This window comes from Thermobia domestica, chromosome 6 (genome assembly GCF_964235325.1).
Source record: "Thermobia domestica chromosome 6, izTheDome1.hap1.1, whole genome shotgun sequence".
Taxonomy (NCBI): Eukaryota; Metazoa; Arthropoda; class Insecta; order Zygentoma; family Lepismatidae; genus Thermobia; species Thermobia domestica.
The window spans coordinates 114,953,728-114,969,231 of NC_137459.1; the positions used below are offsets into that span (position 1 = coordinate 114,953,728).

The 15,504-nt window shown below is 32.0% G+C and overlaps 1 protein-coding gene across 1 annotated transcript; it reads left to right on the top strand.

Annotated features, from left to right (window-relative positions):
- Positions 1 to 444: 444 nt before the first annotated feature.
- Positions 445 to 2,652, top strand: LOC145687279 (uncharacterized). Its single transcript, XM_081760752.1, has one exon. The coding sequence runs from the start codon at positions 445 to 447 to the stop codon at positions 2,650 to 2,652; it is 2,208 nt and encodes a 735-aa protein (XP_081616878.1).
- Positions 2,653 to 15,504: the final 12,852 nt, after the last annotated feature.

Here is a 15,504-nt window from a genome sequence, read left to right on the forward strand (position 1 = left end):
ATGCCCCACCGTCATTTATGTTACATGCAATCACGAAAATATTCAAACGTAGGAAAATGGATGATGATATTATATGACATTGAGTGTAGGCAAGATGAAATATTCCGTGAACATGTGCCTAATTTGGTAATCACACAGCAAGTATGTTATCATTGTCTTGAGAATAGCGAGGGTAATTCATGTACTATTTGCAACAGAAAGGAAAACATTTTTTATGGTGAAGAGTGTGTTACTGATTTTCTGGAGTATTTATGCAGTAAACCATCCAATATTAATAAAGTTATATGCATTGCACATAATGCAAAAGGATATGATGCACATTTTATCCTGCGTGCAATGATATCAGCGAAACGATGGACTCCAAGCGTCATAATGAAGGGGTGTAAAATAATGAGTATTGATTGTAAATATTTAAAATTCATTGATAGTATTAATTTCTTTCCGATGGCTCTATCAAAATTATCTGATGCATTTGACATAGAAGAAACAAAAGGTTATTTCCCACACTATTTTAATACGAAAGATAATCAAAGTTATGAAGGGCCTATGCCCGACCCTAAATTCTATGGTTTTCAGTATATGAAGGAAAAAGAACAAAAACAGTTTATGAAATGGTATGAAAAATCCTCAAATCAGACATTTAATTTTAAAGAAGAATTAATTCGTTATTGTCGCATGGATGTTAACCTTCTACGGAAGGCATGTATTAAATTCGAAGTAGAATTCCAGCAAATAACTGATGTTAATCCACTAGTCGAAGCAATTAGTATAGCCTCGGCTTGTAATCTGGTATTTCGACGCAAGTTTCTCAAAGAACAGACTATAGGTATTATTCCTCATAATGGTTATCGTTGGTTAGATCAACAGTCCATCGAAGCGATTCAATGGTTGGTTTACGAACAAGAAAGATTAGGTATTACAATCAAGCACGCAGCAAATGGAAAGGAAATGGTTCTAAATGGTGTTTTAAAAGTAGATGGTCATGCACGTATAGATGAACAGATCCATGTATGGGAATATGAAGGTTGTTTCTATCACGGATGTGTTAAATGTTTTAAAGTAGGGCGTGATAAACCTATATATAATGATCCGCATACCACTCTTGAAATACGCTATGAAAACACCATTAGAAAAATTAATCATTTAAAAAACTTGGGCTACGTAGTTCATGAAATGTGGGGGTGTGAATGGAAGAATGAACTACGTAAAAATCCACAAATTGCAGAATTGGTGGCACATCACCCCCTATGTAGAAAAGATCCTATCAAACCTAGAGATGCTCTATATGGGGGTCGATGTTCCGCTGTTAAATATTACTATAAGACTGCCCCCGGGGAGGAGGTGCACTACGTGGACGTCATTTCGTTATACCCCTACTGTTGCAAGGTGAAAAAATATCCCATAGGGCACCCAAAAATCTATGTGGGTGCCGATTGTCCTGCAATAGATAAATTTGAGGGTATCGTAAAATGTACAGTACTTCCTCCCCGGGATTTGTATCACCCCGTCCTTCCGTATCGCAGCAATCATAAACTTCTGTTCCCTCTGTGTCGTAGATGCGCGGACACTCTAAATACAGAGGACTGTGAGCATAGTGATGCGGAGAGGGCCCTCACTGGGACGTGGGTGGTGGACGAAGTACGTAAAGCCCAAGAGAAAGGTTATAAAATATTAGAAATGCATGAGGTATGGGAATATAAAGTAGTGCAATATGATCCTGTTAAAAAAGAAGGTGGCTTATTTACAGATTATATAAATTTGTTCATGAAATTGAAAACAGAAGCTCATGGTTGGCCTAAATGGTGTAAAAGTGAAGAACAGAAAAATAAATATATTAAGGATTATTATGAAAGAGAGGGAGTACAACTAGACAAAGGGAAAATTGGTAATAAAAACAAAGCACGAAAAAGTATTTGCAAATTAGCACTGAATTGTTTATGGGGCAAATTTGCTCAGAATGATAATATGACGCACACACAAATTATTCGAGAACCTGCCATATTTTATGATAAATTAACCGACAGTAATACTGAGGTAACACAGGTAATTCCAATTGATGAAGATGCATTATTATTAAATTACAAGATTTTGGATGATGCAATTATTCCGTTAAAAAATACTAATGTAATATTGGCTGCGTATACTACTATGCATGGTCGCTTAGAATTATACAGTTATTTAGAGAAGCTAGATAAAGATGTGTTATATATGGATACGGATAGTCTCATTTATATAGTAAGAGCTGGAGGCATAAAATTACCTCTTGGGGATTATTTCGGCGAGTTAAAAAATGAAATAGATAATGTAGGTCCCAATGCATATATTAATGAATTTTGTAGCGGCGGGACCAAAAATTATGCGTACGAGGTATTCAGCGGAGATACAACAAAGACCTGTTGTAAGGTGAGGGGAATTACTCTAAATAGTGAAACAATGAAAATTGTGAATTTCGAACAAATTAGAAATATGGTTCTGAATGATGCCCCTCCTGTAAGTGTGTCAAACCCTTGCAAAATTGCTCGCACAAAAGACATCAAAATTATCAGCAAAGAGGAAACGAAAACCTATCAATTGGTACACACAAAACGCAAAAGAGTTGAAGGAAGTTATGATACAGTGCCTTATGGCTTTAAGAGAAATAGACTATTGTAAAAAAGAATAAGTTGTGTAAATAGATAATTATGGATAAAAAACAACTTTTAAGTTCTTTTTACTTCATTGATAATTCCACTGATCTTTGTGTATATTTGAAATATAGTAGTGATTATAAATTTTATGTGTTTGTAAAATTACGCATTGTTAATGAATGTATTGTGTTATCAATTAATGAATGGTCCAGGTTTTTATCATATTCCATGTATATAAATGATTATTTTAGAGAAGGTGAGAATGCAACTGAATACGCACTAAGTGAGAAAACGAAAGTAATACTTGACGCTAATAATGACGATGATAATTTAATGTATATTTGTGCAAATGATGATAATAGTAGAGTTGAAATAGATTTTTCTACATGGAAAAAAATATGTTACTATTTCCCATGTATTGATGAAGCAATTTCTTCATGTTCTACACTTGCTCCTCTAATAAGTAAATATCTATATGAATGTGTTGTGAAGGGTAAATTTTCTAAAGTTACTTTTGTTGAAGATACTGTCACAGCAAATCGTATTCAACTAGAATTAGTTTCTATGTTATTGGGTGATTGATAAATATTTTATTTTTTTGAAGAAATATAAAAGAGAGAGAAAATGGAGTTTCGATATAAAAGAAATCGAATAGGGTAAATACAGTATTAGTAGAAACGATAGTTTTTAATTAAGTAGAGAGTAAAAAAAAATGGATAATCAAATTTTAAATCGTTATTATTTTTATTTCGATGAAATCGAGGTATGTGTTGGTCTAGCATACGATGGTGGGGGAGAATTTTCTGTTATTATCATTTTACATAATTACTATGATCGTATTCGTCTTTCACCTGATGAGTGGTATACTTTTCTATCATATTATTCATTTATTGAAAACTACTTTAATGCTGATACAAATTCTTCATTGCCTACACAATTTTTCATTAGTGAAAATTATAAAATATCATTGTCAGATACTCTTAACGGTATTCGTCAGTGTTTTATTCAATCGTCAGATGACGATAGTAATGGTCAGGTAAATTTCAGTGATTGTACATGGCGAAAACTCCAGCTTCATTTGCCGTGCATTCAGTGGAGCATAATTACTAGTTCTCAATTATGTAAAGTTGTAAACATGCCTGAATTTACTACTACTACTACTGCTACCAATCTACCGTCTGAATCGTAATAATAATATGTTATTATATCCATAATTATTTTGTGGTGTAACAGAATATGGAGTTTCAACACCCATTTACTTGTATTATAGCTGGTCCCACTGGGTGTGGTAAATCATATTTTGTAAAAGAGTTTTTAAAACATTATGCCGAAAAATGGAAAAATATAGTATGGTGTTATGGTGAGTAGCAACCTCTGTATGAAACTCTATCCTCAGGTTGTACATTTAAAGAAGGGCTCCCCAAAATAGATGATTTTCCGGCACAAGCTGGCCCCCATATGGTAATTATTGACGATTTAATGCGAGAGTGTGATACACGAATTGTTGACTTTTTTACTAAAGGTAGCCACCACCGAGATTTAAGTGTTATTTTTATAACACAAAATTTGTTTCATCAAGCTAAAGGTATGCGAGACATATCATTAAATTGCCATTATATAATATGTTTTAAAAACCCCAGAGACCAGGCTCAAATTAATTATCTAGCACGCCAATTATATCCTGGTAACACAAAATTTGTACAGGAAGCCTATCAGGACGCAACACAAGATCCTCATAGTTATTTGGTTTTTGATTTAAAACAGGGCACTCCAGACGAACATCGTGTTCGAACAAAAATTTTCCCCTCAGATTCTTACAATTATGTTTATGTACCGGTAAAAAAAAATAATCTCAATAACTGATATGTTTTAATACTCAATTTTAATATAATAGCTACAAAAAAAATGATTAGCAAAGAGAGTGCACATTTACTAAAACTTTTAGCAAAGGCAAAACCCAAAGTACGCCAAGCAATTTTACAAAATGCTGATCCCGAATTAATTCGCTCTATTTGTGAATGTTCCTATAACGTATTACAAGGAAATGTTCCGTTAAATAAAAAAGAGAAAAATAGATTAAAAAGGTATAGAAAGGAATTGAGGTATTTAGCGAAAAAAGGTCCATCATTAAAACAGAAGAAAAAACGAATAATTGTACAAAAAGGTGGGTTTCTTACTGCTTTGCTTGCACCTATTATTGGAGGTATACTATCTACTTTAATTAAATAATTATGCAGCATGCACAAAAGCTTGTTTTAATTGCACCAGAAAAATTGCACCAATATCAAACTATATCTAATTTAGATGATGAGATGAAAAATATTTTAAATAATAAAAATATGAGTGTTGAAGAAAAATGGATACGCTATAAAGAGGTGTTACAAAAATATTTACACATTGTGCAAAAACCTACTGCAACAACATCAACTAGTGTTGGTACTAAGAAGGAGGAGGAGGAGGATGAGGACGATGAAATGCTATCTACTCTTCCCGAAAATTGTCTGCGTAAAGCAAGACCTTTATTACGTAGATTAAAACAAAATTCCAACATTCATTGGGATGACAGTGGTAATGTTAATATTTATAATAAATTAATTCCTGGAGCTAATATAGTAGATCTAATAGCAGATTTTGTCAGGTATCGCAAGAAAAATATTCCCCCTACAGGTTGGGAACCCTTTGCTGTACTGTTAGCAAAATCCAATATACCTTTAGAGTATATAGGCAACCCACAACGTATAGAATATATTCGTAAGCTGACATCATCTGCCGCTGATCCAAAACAGGAAGAAGAAGAGGAGGAGGAGGAGGAGGAGCCACCACGTAAACGTAAAGTTGTCAACAGATGGTGTGATTATAAAATATGAAGAAGCTGGCCGCTATTTATTATAACCCTTCACACCCTGCCTCGTTTTCAACTGCTACTGCATTATGGAGAGCTGTGAAGAAATCTATTCCTTTACACAAAGTGCAACAGTGGGTAAAAGAACAATCGACTTATACCCTGCATAAGCCTGTACGTAAAAAGTTTCCACGTAATCCCTATTTAGTGTTCAATATCGACGATCAGTGGCAAGCGGATTTAAACGATATGCACAGTCTGCAGAAGTATAATGATGGTAATAGGTATATTTTAACAGTGATTGATTTGTTTAGTCGTTATGCCTGGGCTGTGCCTGTACGTACAAAAACTGGTGAAAACATTATAAAAGCATTTAAGCAAATATTTGCATCTACACGTCGTAGACCCTTACGTCTACAAACAGATAAAGGTACAGAGTTTGTTAATAGACCATTTCAGTTATACTTAAAAAAACAAAATATTAAATTCTTCACAACACAAAACGCCGATATTAAAGCAAGTGTGGTGGAACGTTTTAATCGAACTCTTAAAGAACGAATGTGGAAATATTTTACAGCCAAGAAGACTTACCGATACATAGATGTGCTATCGAAACTTGTTCAGGCATATAATTCTAGGCCGCATAGAGCTCATCAATTACCACCCGCCAGTGTGAACCAGGACACTTTTCAACAAGTTTGGAATAAATTAATAAAACCAATGCCACATACTAACATTGCAAAATATAAAAAGGTGATACTGTGCGCATTACTAAAGCAAAACGGCATTTTGAAAAAGGGTACAAAGAAAAGTGGACTGTAGAAATATTTAAAATAAAACAGGTGATACATAAGGAAAAGAAAGTGGTTTATATGTTGGAGGACTTAAATGGTGAAGTAATTGATGGTACATTTTACGAGGAGGAATTACAAGGAGTGCCTCTGCCTAAAGTTTATGAAATAGACGAAATTTTAGAAGTTAAAGGTAAACGTGTACTTGTTCGTTGGCGGGGATATCCCCCTTCCTTTAATTCATGGATTCCTGTGTCATATTTAAAAAACATTTAACCACAATACAATATTATAAACAACTGTTATATTTGTGTATATAGGAAAAAATAATAATAATAATGAATGATCCATACTTTAAATACTATACTCACCAAGCAGGAGGTGGTTATAACGTGTATAGAGGTGCACCATATCAAGAAGGTTATGGTATTGGAAGTTTTTTAGGTGGTTTATTTCGAAGTGTATTTCCGTTAATTAAACAAGGAGCAAAAACTGTTGGTAAAGAATTGTTACGTACAGGAATTAATGTAGCTGGAGATGTATTAGGTGATAATAGACCTATTGACGAAGCTTTAACATCACGTTGGCAAGAAGCTAAAAATAATTTAAAAACTAAAGCTCAAAATAAAATAAATCAAGTGTTGGTAGGATCTGGAAGAAGAAAACGGAGAAAAGTTCATTTTGCAAAGACGACTGGTGGTACAAAGAAAAGGAAGAGTGATATTTTTGATTAATATGGAACAGACTAGCTTTTATCTTACACTACCGAGTAACAGTTCTATGGAGTATTTTCCACAAAATACTTTGTCATGTTATACTACCAAATTATATCATCCATTGGTGCTAGAGAAAGGTGAGTGGGAGACGGCAGTTGTTGAAGTACATTATACAAATTCATTTCAGAATGTTTCCAAATATACTAATAATATTTATTACCGCCTCATGAATACAGAAAGCTGGAACATAACTAAAATCTTACCAGGACACTATTATAATGTCGATGATATTCTATCTCAAATTAATCATAAAAGTGATATATTAAATTTACAATTAAAAGTTAAAGCATCAGTAAAACGAATTGAAGTCAGTAGAGTAATAAAAGACCAAGAGAGGCGTATAGAAGTACGTCTATCTCCTGAACTAGCCAGAATATTAGGTTTTGATCACATACAACAAGAAGATATTGCAGTTGTGCATCATGCTCGTTATCCACCTGATTTACAAAAATCGCTACCTACACTTATGTATATTTACAGTGATATTGTAGAACCACAAATGGTGGGTGACACAGTAGCTCCATTGTTACGTATTATAAATACAAATATTACAGAGTATGGTATTAATAATGTACATATTTTTGACAATCCTCACTCTGTCTCCGTGCAACGTAAACAATTTGATCAAATTATTATTGATTTAAGAGATAGTACAGGTAATCCACTTCCTTTCCAACATGGCAGTGTATGTGTAAAATTACATTTTCGCAAACGTAATACGGTATTATAAATTTTACCATGTGTGTATATTAATAGAGAGAAAAAAAATGAAATGTGAGTGTATGAAATCAGAATTAGATTTATTTGCTGGTTTACCCACTCAAACCAGTATTATAGGTAATAAAATAGTTCCATATAAGCCTGTGGCTTCGATAGCTGATAATGCACCAATAGAATTTGTCGTCCCCGGTCATGGGGATGACTATATTGACTTATCGCACACAATGTTTTATATTAAAGGTAAAATTACTAAATCAGATGGTTCTAATTTAACTTCTGCCGATAAGAAAATCGGCCCTGTAAATGATTTTCTCAATGCAATGTTCAGTGAATTGCAATTATATTTAAATAATCAACTTATTTCCTACTCTTCACACACATATCCATATCGATCGTATATTGAAAAACTACTAAATTATAATGCTGAAGCTAAATCAACGCATCTTCAAACATCAATGTGGTTTAAAGATACTGCAGGACATATGGATAGTGTGGCCGATGCTAATGTAGGATTTAAACAACGTTTTCTTCTCACTACTTTAAGTCAGTCATTTGAACTATTGGGTTATATTCATGCTGATATATTTAATCAGGAGAAATTTTTACTGAATGGTGTACAACTACGCATTAAACTAATTCCAGCTAAACCTACATTCTGTCTAATGGGTGACGCAGATGCTGATGGAAAAGTTGTAATTACAGATGCAACATTGCTTGTGAAAAAGGTTGATGTATCACCAGCAGTTAAAATAGCGCATAATAAAGTATTACAAAATCCTAAATTTAGAGTAAAATATCCTATAACAAAAGTGCAAGTGAAGACTGAAACGCTGCCACAAGGAATTATGGATAGTACACTTCCAGATCTATTTTCAGGCCTAGTGCCTAAACGTATTATTATTGGTTTTGTTACTAATACTGCTTTTAATGGTACTTATCAGACAAATCCGTTCAATTTTCAGCATTTTAATATGTCATTTTTTACACTGTATGTTGATGGAACGCCTGTGCCTTCCAAACCATTACAACCTGATTTTGATAATAAGCTATATATACAAGCATATTCCACGTTATTTACAGGTTCAGGTATTTATTATTCTAATCAAGGTAATAATATTTCACTAGCCGAATATCCTAATGGTTATACTCTACTGGTGTTTGATTTAACTCCCGATTCTAGTGCTAGCGCTGGATTTCATACTAGCCCACAACGGCAAGGAAGTGTACGCCTAGAGGTTCATTTTAAAGAAGCACTGCCATCTCCTGTAACAGCAATTATTTATGCTGAATTCTCTTCAGAATTAGAAATTGATTTCCAGAGAAAAGTATATATTAATTAAAAATGTTAAATACAATTGAGCTTTATGAAGTATTACAACAAAATTTGCCTAAAGATCATTTTATTGGTGTGTATGCCGCCGATGAGTTACCTTTGTTTATTCATACATTTCCAGCAGCCATAATTATAAACACTGATTCTAGCGATAAGCCTGGTGAACATTGGGTTGCTGTTTATATAACTAATATGCGTGTGGGGGAGTATTTCGATAGCTATGGTATTCCACCTTATGTACATCATCATATAAGGTTTTTAAAACGAAACTGTCTGTATTATACATGGAATAAAAGACGAATTCAAGGTGATTTATCTCAATTTTGTGGACATTATTGTTTTTTGTATCTAACATGCCGTGCGTCTGGTTATTCACTACGCAATTTCTTAAACAAATTTTCACTTACCACTATTGATGCTAATGATATTATGCTCTATTCATTTATGAGATGGTCACTGGCGCGAGATTAAGTTCTCCGTAAACCGAGTGTGTGATGGTCCCTGGCGCGAGATTAAGTTCTCCGTAAACCATGGTCACTGGCGCGAGATTAAGTTCTCCGTAAACCATGTATGTGTGATGGTCACTGGCGCGAGATTAAGTTCTCCGTAAACCATGTATGCGTGATGGTGGTTGACATGAGATTATACGTGTGTGAATAACCAGACGTCGTTATTTTTTTAAACTCTGCTAAAATGTCTACAAAATGAATAACCTAACCTTTTAACTCCGCCATTGCCGGTCCCAAGCCCTGGATGAGAAAGGAGGAGGGAAGGTTCTAACAGAACGAGTACTTATGTATTATATGCTATGTTCAAATAGGGGTGGAAAAAGACAACAAATCTGCTATGTTAAAATAAGGGGTGGAAAATATGCTCATAAAAGAGAATGAATACACCCTTATTATGTTACGTATTCTTATCTGTTATCTGCTCTGCTGTGTGTTACGTAGTCTGATGTTCGTAGGGGTTAAAAAGGGAATGAATCTTATGTTCAATTAGGGGTGGAGAAAATGAATACACCCCCTGTGCTATGTCCGTCTCTGTTATAGTAAAATAAAGGTTGGAAAATAAGCCGTATTAGATCTGCTATGCAATCTGTGCTATATTATAATAGGGGTTGGAAAATATGCTCATAAAAGAGAACGAGTACACCCCTAAAATGTTGTGTGTTCATAGTCTCAGTGTAATTTTTGCTATGTTAAAATAGGGGTTGGAAAATATGCCATGCTCTTTTATTAGCTGTGCTATGTATTATCTGTTCTGCAGTGTGTTCATAATTTCTGCTATGTTAAAATAGGGGTTGGAAAATATGCTCATAAAAGGGAACGAGTACACCCCCTTAAAAGTGCTCATAAAAGGGAACAAATTCACCCCTAACATGGAGGTCGTAAAAGACCATGAGTTGACGGGGCGTGGGTCATAGCGTATCGTGAGACAGTGGAAAATTGAGTCCTTGCTCTCAGGAGACCATGGAAAAAAAGGCGATTTTTCAGCTACCGGGTGTCAGGTGCCCCCCACCTACTGATACAGTATTTTTTCATATAAGATGAGTATAAATAATGTTAATTTTACTGATGAGGAGATGAAGGAGATGTCGGTTACAAAACTAAAACTAATATGTAAAGTCAAGAAAATCCGTAACTACAGTTCTTTAAATAAGAGTGAATTAATCAAAAAAATCGAACAATATCAAAATGAATCAGATGAATTAAAAGTTATATACACAATGAAAGTTGATGAATTAAAAAAACATTGTAAAAGGAAAGGAATAAAATGTTATTCTAAATTAAGAAAGGCTGAACTTATTGACCGTATTAAAAATATGAAGATGAACAAAACAGATCACAAATTAGAAACATATTTCCATTTAAACAAGATGTTTTTGAAGAATCGAAACCACAACGAGTACCAATTAAAGTAGAATCAAAGGAAACAGCAATACAGAAACGATTACAAACTATCACAATTGAAAACATAGGAGGATATAAAGATCCAGTGAAGTTTTTAAATATAAGTGGGAAAGTAGTTATTAACAAAATCAAGGAAGAATTAAAGCACCATCCATTAAAAGTCAACCTTGTATTTATTTGTGATTATATTAAAGATAAAGAAGTACAAGAACGCAATTTTAAAACTATGAATGAGAGAATATTACAATCAACTGACTTAGATGAGTATATAACCTATGCTAAACAAAAACTATGTAGAGAGATGGAGGAATTTCAAGGTAGAGGATCAGGATGGACATTACATCAAATTAAACATTTAGAAATCAGACTAAATAAATATGTACCATTACGAGCTTCTTCCTACATTGACCTTCCTAAACCAATTAAAGACAAGAAAGCAGTAATTAATGTTCAAAATAAAGATAATAAATGTTTCTTATATTCTATTGCAAGTTATTTAAAACCAGCAGAAAAAGATCCTCAACGACCTTCACACTATACAGAAATTGTGGATGAATTACAAAATAACTATTTTAATGGTATTGAATTTCCTGTACAATTAAAAGATATAGTAAAGTTTGAAAAGAGAAGTAGCATATCCATTAACGTGTATAGTTATTATGATGAATATAATATATACCCACTTCAAATTACAAAAAATAAGCAGGACAAACACGTTAATTTATTATATGTAAAGGATGAAAATAATGATCATTTTTGTTGGATAAAGGATTTATCGAGATTAATAAGAAGTCAAGTAACAAAACGTACTGAAAAATTATACTTCTGTGATAGGTGTTTAACAAGACGTTTTAGAAATGAGATGCAATTACAAGAACATGAGCTATATTGTAAGGAGCATGAATCTGTTAGAATAGAACTTCCAAAACCATATGACAATCAAATACAGTTCCAAAATTATAATAGATCATTTAGAGTACCATTTACGATATATGCCGATTTTGAATGTTTGTTATGTAAAATGGAAGTAGACCATAATTGTTCTAAAACTGTGAAGTATCAAAAGCATTTACCAATGAGTTTCTGTTATTATATTAAATACTCAAATGGTGTGTATAAACGTCCTGTTAGTTATATTGGTTTAGATGCTGAAAAGGTGTTTGTGGAGAAGTTAAAAGAAGAAGCAATAGAAATAGAGAAAATATATAACAAAAAAGTTAAAATGAATGGCCTAACTAAAGATGAGAACGAGATACATAATAATTACAATAGTTGTCATATATGTGAGAGAAACTTGAATGATTTACCACCAGCAATTGAAAAACAAATAAATATGTTAAATAAGAAAATACAATTCGCTAAGGATAATGATAGCATGATTGAAAAGTTAGAAGAATGGAAACATGAATTAGGAAAATGTTTAAAGGATATAAATAAAAATAAAGCAAAAGTAAGAGATCATGATCATTTAACTGGAAAGTTTAGAGGTGCAGCTCACAGTTATTGTAACTTAAGCTATCGAAATCCTAATTTTATTCCAGTATTTATTCACAACTTAAGTGGTTATGATACTCACCTGTTTGTTAAACAACTTGCTTATGATAAGAATGAAATAAAACTAATTGCAAATAATGAGGAAAAATATATAACATACTCAAAATATGTGAAGGTTGATAAAAAGAATGGAATTAATTTACGATTTCTAGATTCATTTAGGTTTATGCCAAGGAGTTTAGCAGAACTAGCAAAAAACCTTACAAGAGAACAATATAGAGAAACGTCAAAGTACTTCCCTAATGATTTGTTAGATTTAGTAATTAAAAAAGGTGTGTACCCATATGAATATATTGACTCAATTGAAAGATTAGAAGAAACAAAACTACCTTCAAAAAAATGTTCTTTAATAAACTTACTAACACCCACATCAGTGATGAAGATTATGAGCATGCGGAAAATGTTTGGAAGTCATTCAATATTAAAAATCTAGGTGAATATACAGAACTTTGTAACAAGACAGATGTATTAATATTAGCTGATGTATTTGAAAGTTTTAGAGATGTGTGTTTAAAAGCATATGGTTTAGATCCTGCTTGGTATTTCACTGCTCCTGGTTTATCGTGGGATTCAATGTTAAAGATGACTAAGATCAAACTAGAAATGTTAACTGACTATGACAAAATATTAATGATAGAAAAAGGTATAAGAGGTGGAATTTCACAATGTAGTAAGAGATATGTAAAAGCAAATAATAAGTATATGAAAAATTATAACAAAGACGAACCTTCAAAGTATTTAGCTTATCTAGATGCAAATAATTTATATGGATGGGCTATGAGTCAGTACATGCCTTACAAAGACTTTAAATGGGTTCAACCTTACATAAACATAATGAATATTCCAGATGATTCAGAAACTGGCTACATATTAGAAGTTGATTTAGAATATCCAGAATACTTACATGATAAACATACAGATCTACCATTAGCTCCAGAAAATATGTGTCCACCAGGATCGAAACATTCAAAATTATTAACAACGCTTTACAATAAAGAAAGATATGTTATTCACTACAGAAACTTAAAATTGTATATGTCACTTGGGATGATATTAAAGAAAATTCATAGAGTATTAGAGTTCAAGCAATCAAATTGGTTAAAGGAATATATTGATCTAAATACAAATATGAGAACAAAAGCTAAGAATGATTTCGAGAAAGATTTTTACAAGTTAATGAACAATAGCGTATTTAGTAAAACAATGGAAAACATTAGAAAGAGGCCATCTATTACCTTAGAATGTGATCCAATGAGGGTGGAAAAGTTAATAGCGAAACCGAACTTTGATTATAGAACAATATTTACTGAAGATTTGTGTGCGATACATATGAAAAAAGAAAAATTGACCTTCAACAAACCCATATATGTTGGTGTGAGTGTGCTAGATTTGTCAAAACTATTAATGTATGACTTCCATTACAACATTATGAAACCTAAATATGATATTGATATAGGCTTATGTTATATGGATACTGATAGTTTTATATATGAAATTAATACAGATGATTTCTACAAAGACTTAAAAGAAATGGTTGATTTATTTGATACAAGTGAATATGGAAAGGATAATCAATATGGAATATCATTAGTAAACAAAAAAGTATTAGGAAAGATGAAGGATGAAAACAATGGTAAAATAATGACAGAATTTATTGGGTTAAGATCAAAGATGTATGCATTTAAAGTTGAAAATAAAGAGAAGAAAAAAGCAAAAGGAATAACAAAATGTGTAGTAGCAAAAGAGTTACAATTTGATGATTATAAACAAACCCTATTCAATGATGTGAAAACATATAAAAATATAAATCTAATTCGAAGTTGTAAGCATGATGTGTATACCATAGCTGTAAATAAGTTAGCATTAGATTCGAATGATGACAAAATATATATACTAGAGGGTGGTATAAGTACATTAGCTTGGGGGCATTATAAGATATAATTAAAATGTATTTATGTGTAGTTTAGTTTTAGGTCATATTTAATTAACTTTTATGTATAGTTTAGTTTTAGGTAAAATTTAATTAACTTTTATGTGTAGTGTAGTTTAGTTTTAGGTCATATTTATTTAACTTTTATGTATAGTTTAGTTTTAGGTAAAATTTAATTAACTTTTATGTATGGTGTAGTTTAGTTTTAGATAAAATTTAATTAACTTTTATGTATAGTTTAGTTTAGTTTTAGGTCATATTTAATTAACTTTTATGTATAGTTTAGTTTAGTTTTAGGTCATATTTAATTAACTTTTATGTATAGTTTAGTTTAGTTTTAGGTCATATTTAATTAACTTTTATGTATAGTTTAGTGTTAGATAAAATTTAATTAACTTTTATGTATAGTTTAGTTTTAGATAAAATTTATATTTTTAAGTCATAAAAGTTGTTTTGTAATTTTATCCTTAGACATAGGCAACCAGTAATGCATGAAAATAATTGTTTTGTAGTCTAGTATTTATGTCCTGTTTACATTTCCTTAATACATTCTTACATAGTGAAGATTTTTGATTTTTTATAATTTTATCCTTAGACATAGACAACCAGTAACGCGTTAGAAAAAAATTATAAGAAAATAGAAACCATTTACCGTTTGAATTTTGAAAATCGGTTAATATTTGACGGTTACAGCAAGTTCAAAATTTCGGGAATTTTTTACGGGTTTATTTTTGAGTTTTCCGGAAAATGTTATTCTTTAAAAAAGTCTTAAAATATTATTTGCCTTATGGTAGTATTTTTATTTTTTCGATTTGTTGAAATTTTGTGGAGATATTGAAAAAGGGAAAAGTATCCTTTGGGTTATGCAACCATCTATGCATTTTAAAAAATTGGATATGTTATTAGTATTCATCTACCGTTTGAATTTTTGAAATCGGTTAATTAGGGACCGAGGTATTAAATAATAACGTTATTTGGGGGTGGGACTGCAAGTGTTGCCAACTCACTTTTAACAATTATC

Excerpts from the sequence above, each read along its gene's own strand:
- LOC145687279 (XM_081760752.1), top strand. The coding sequence starts at position 445 with ATGGCTCTATCAAAATTATCTGATGCATTTGACATAGAAGAAACAAAA.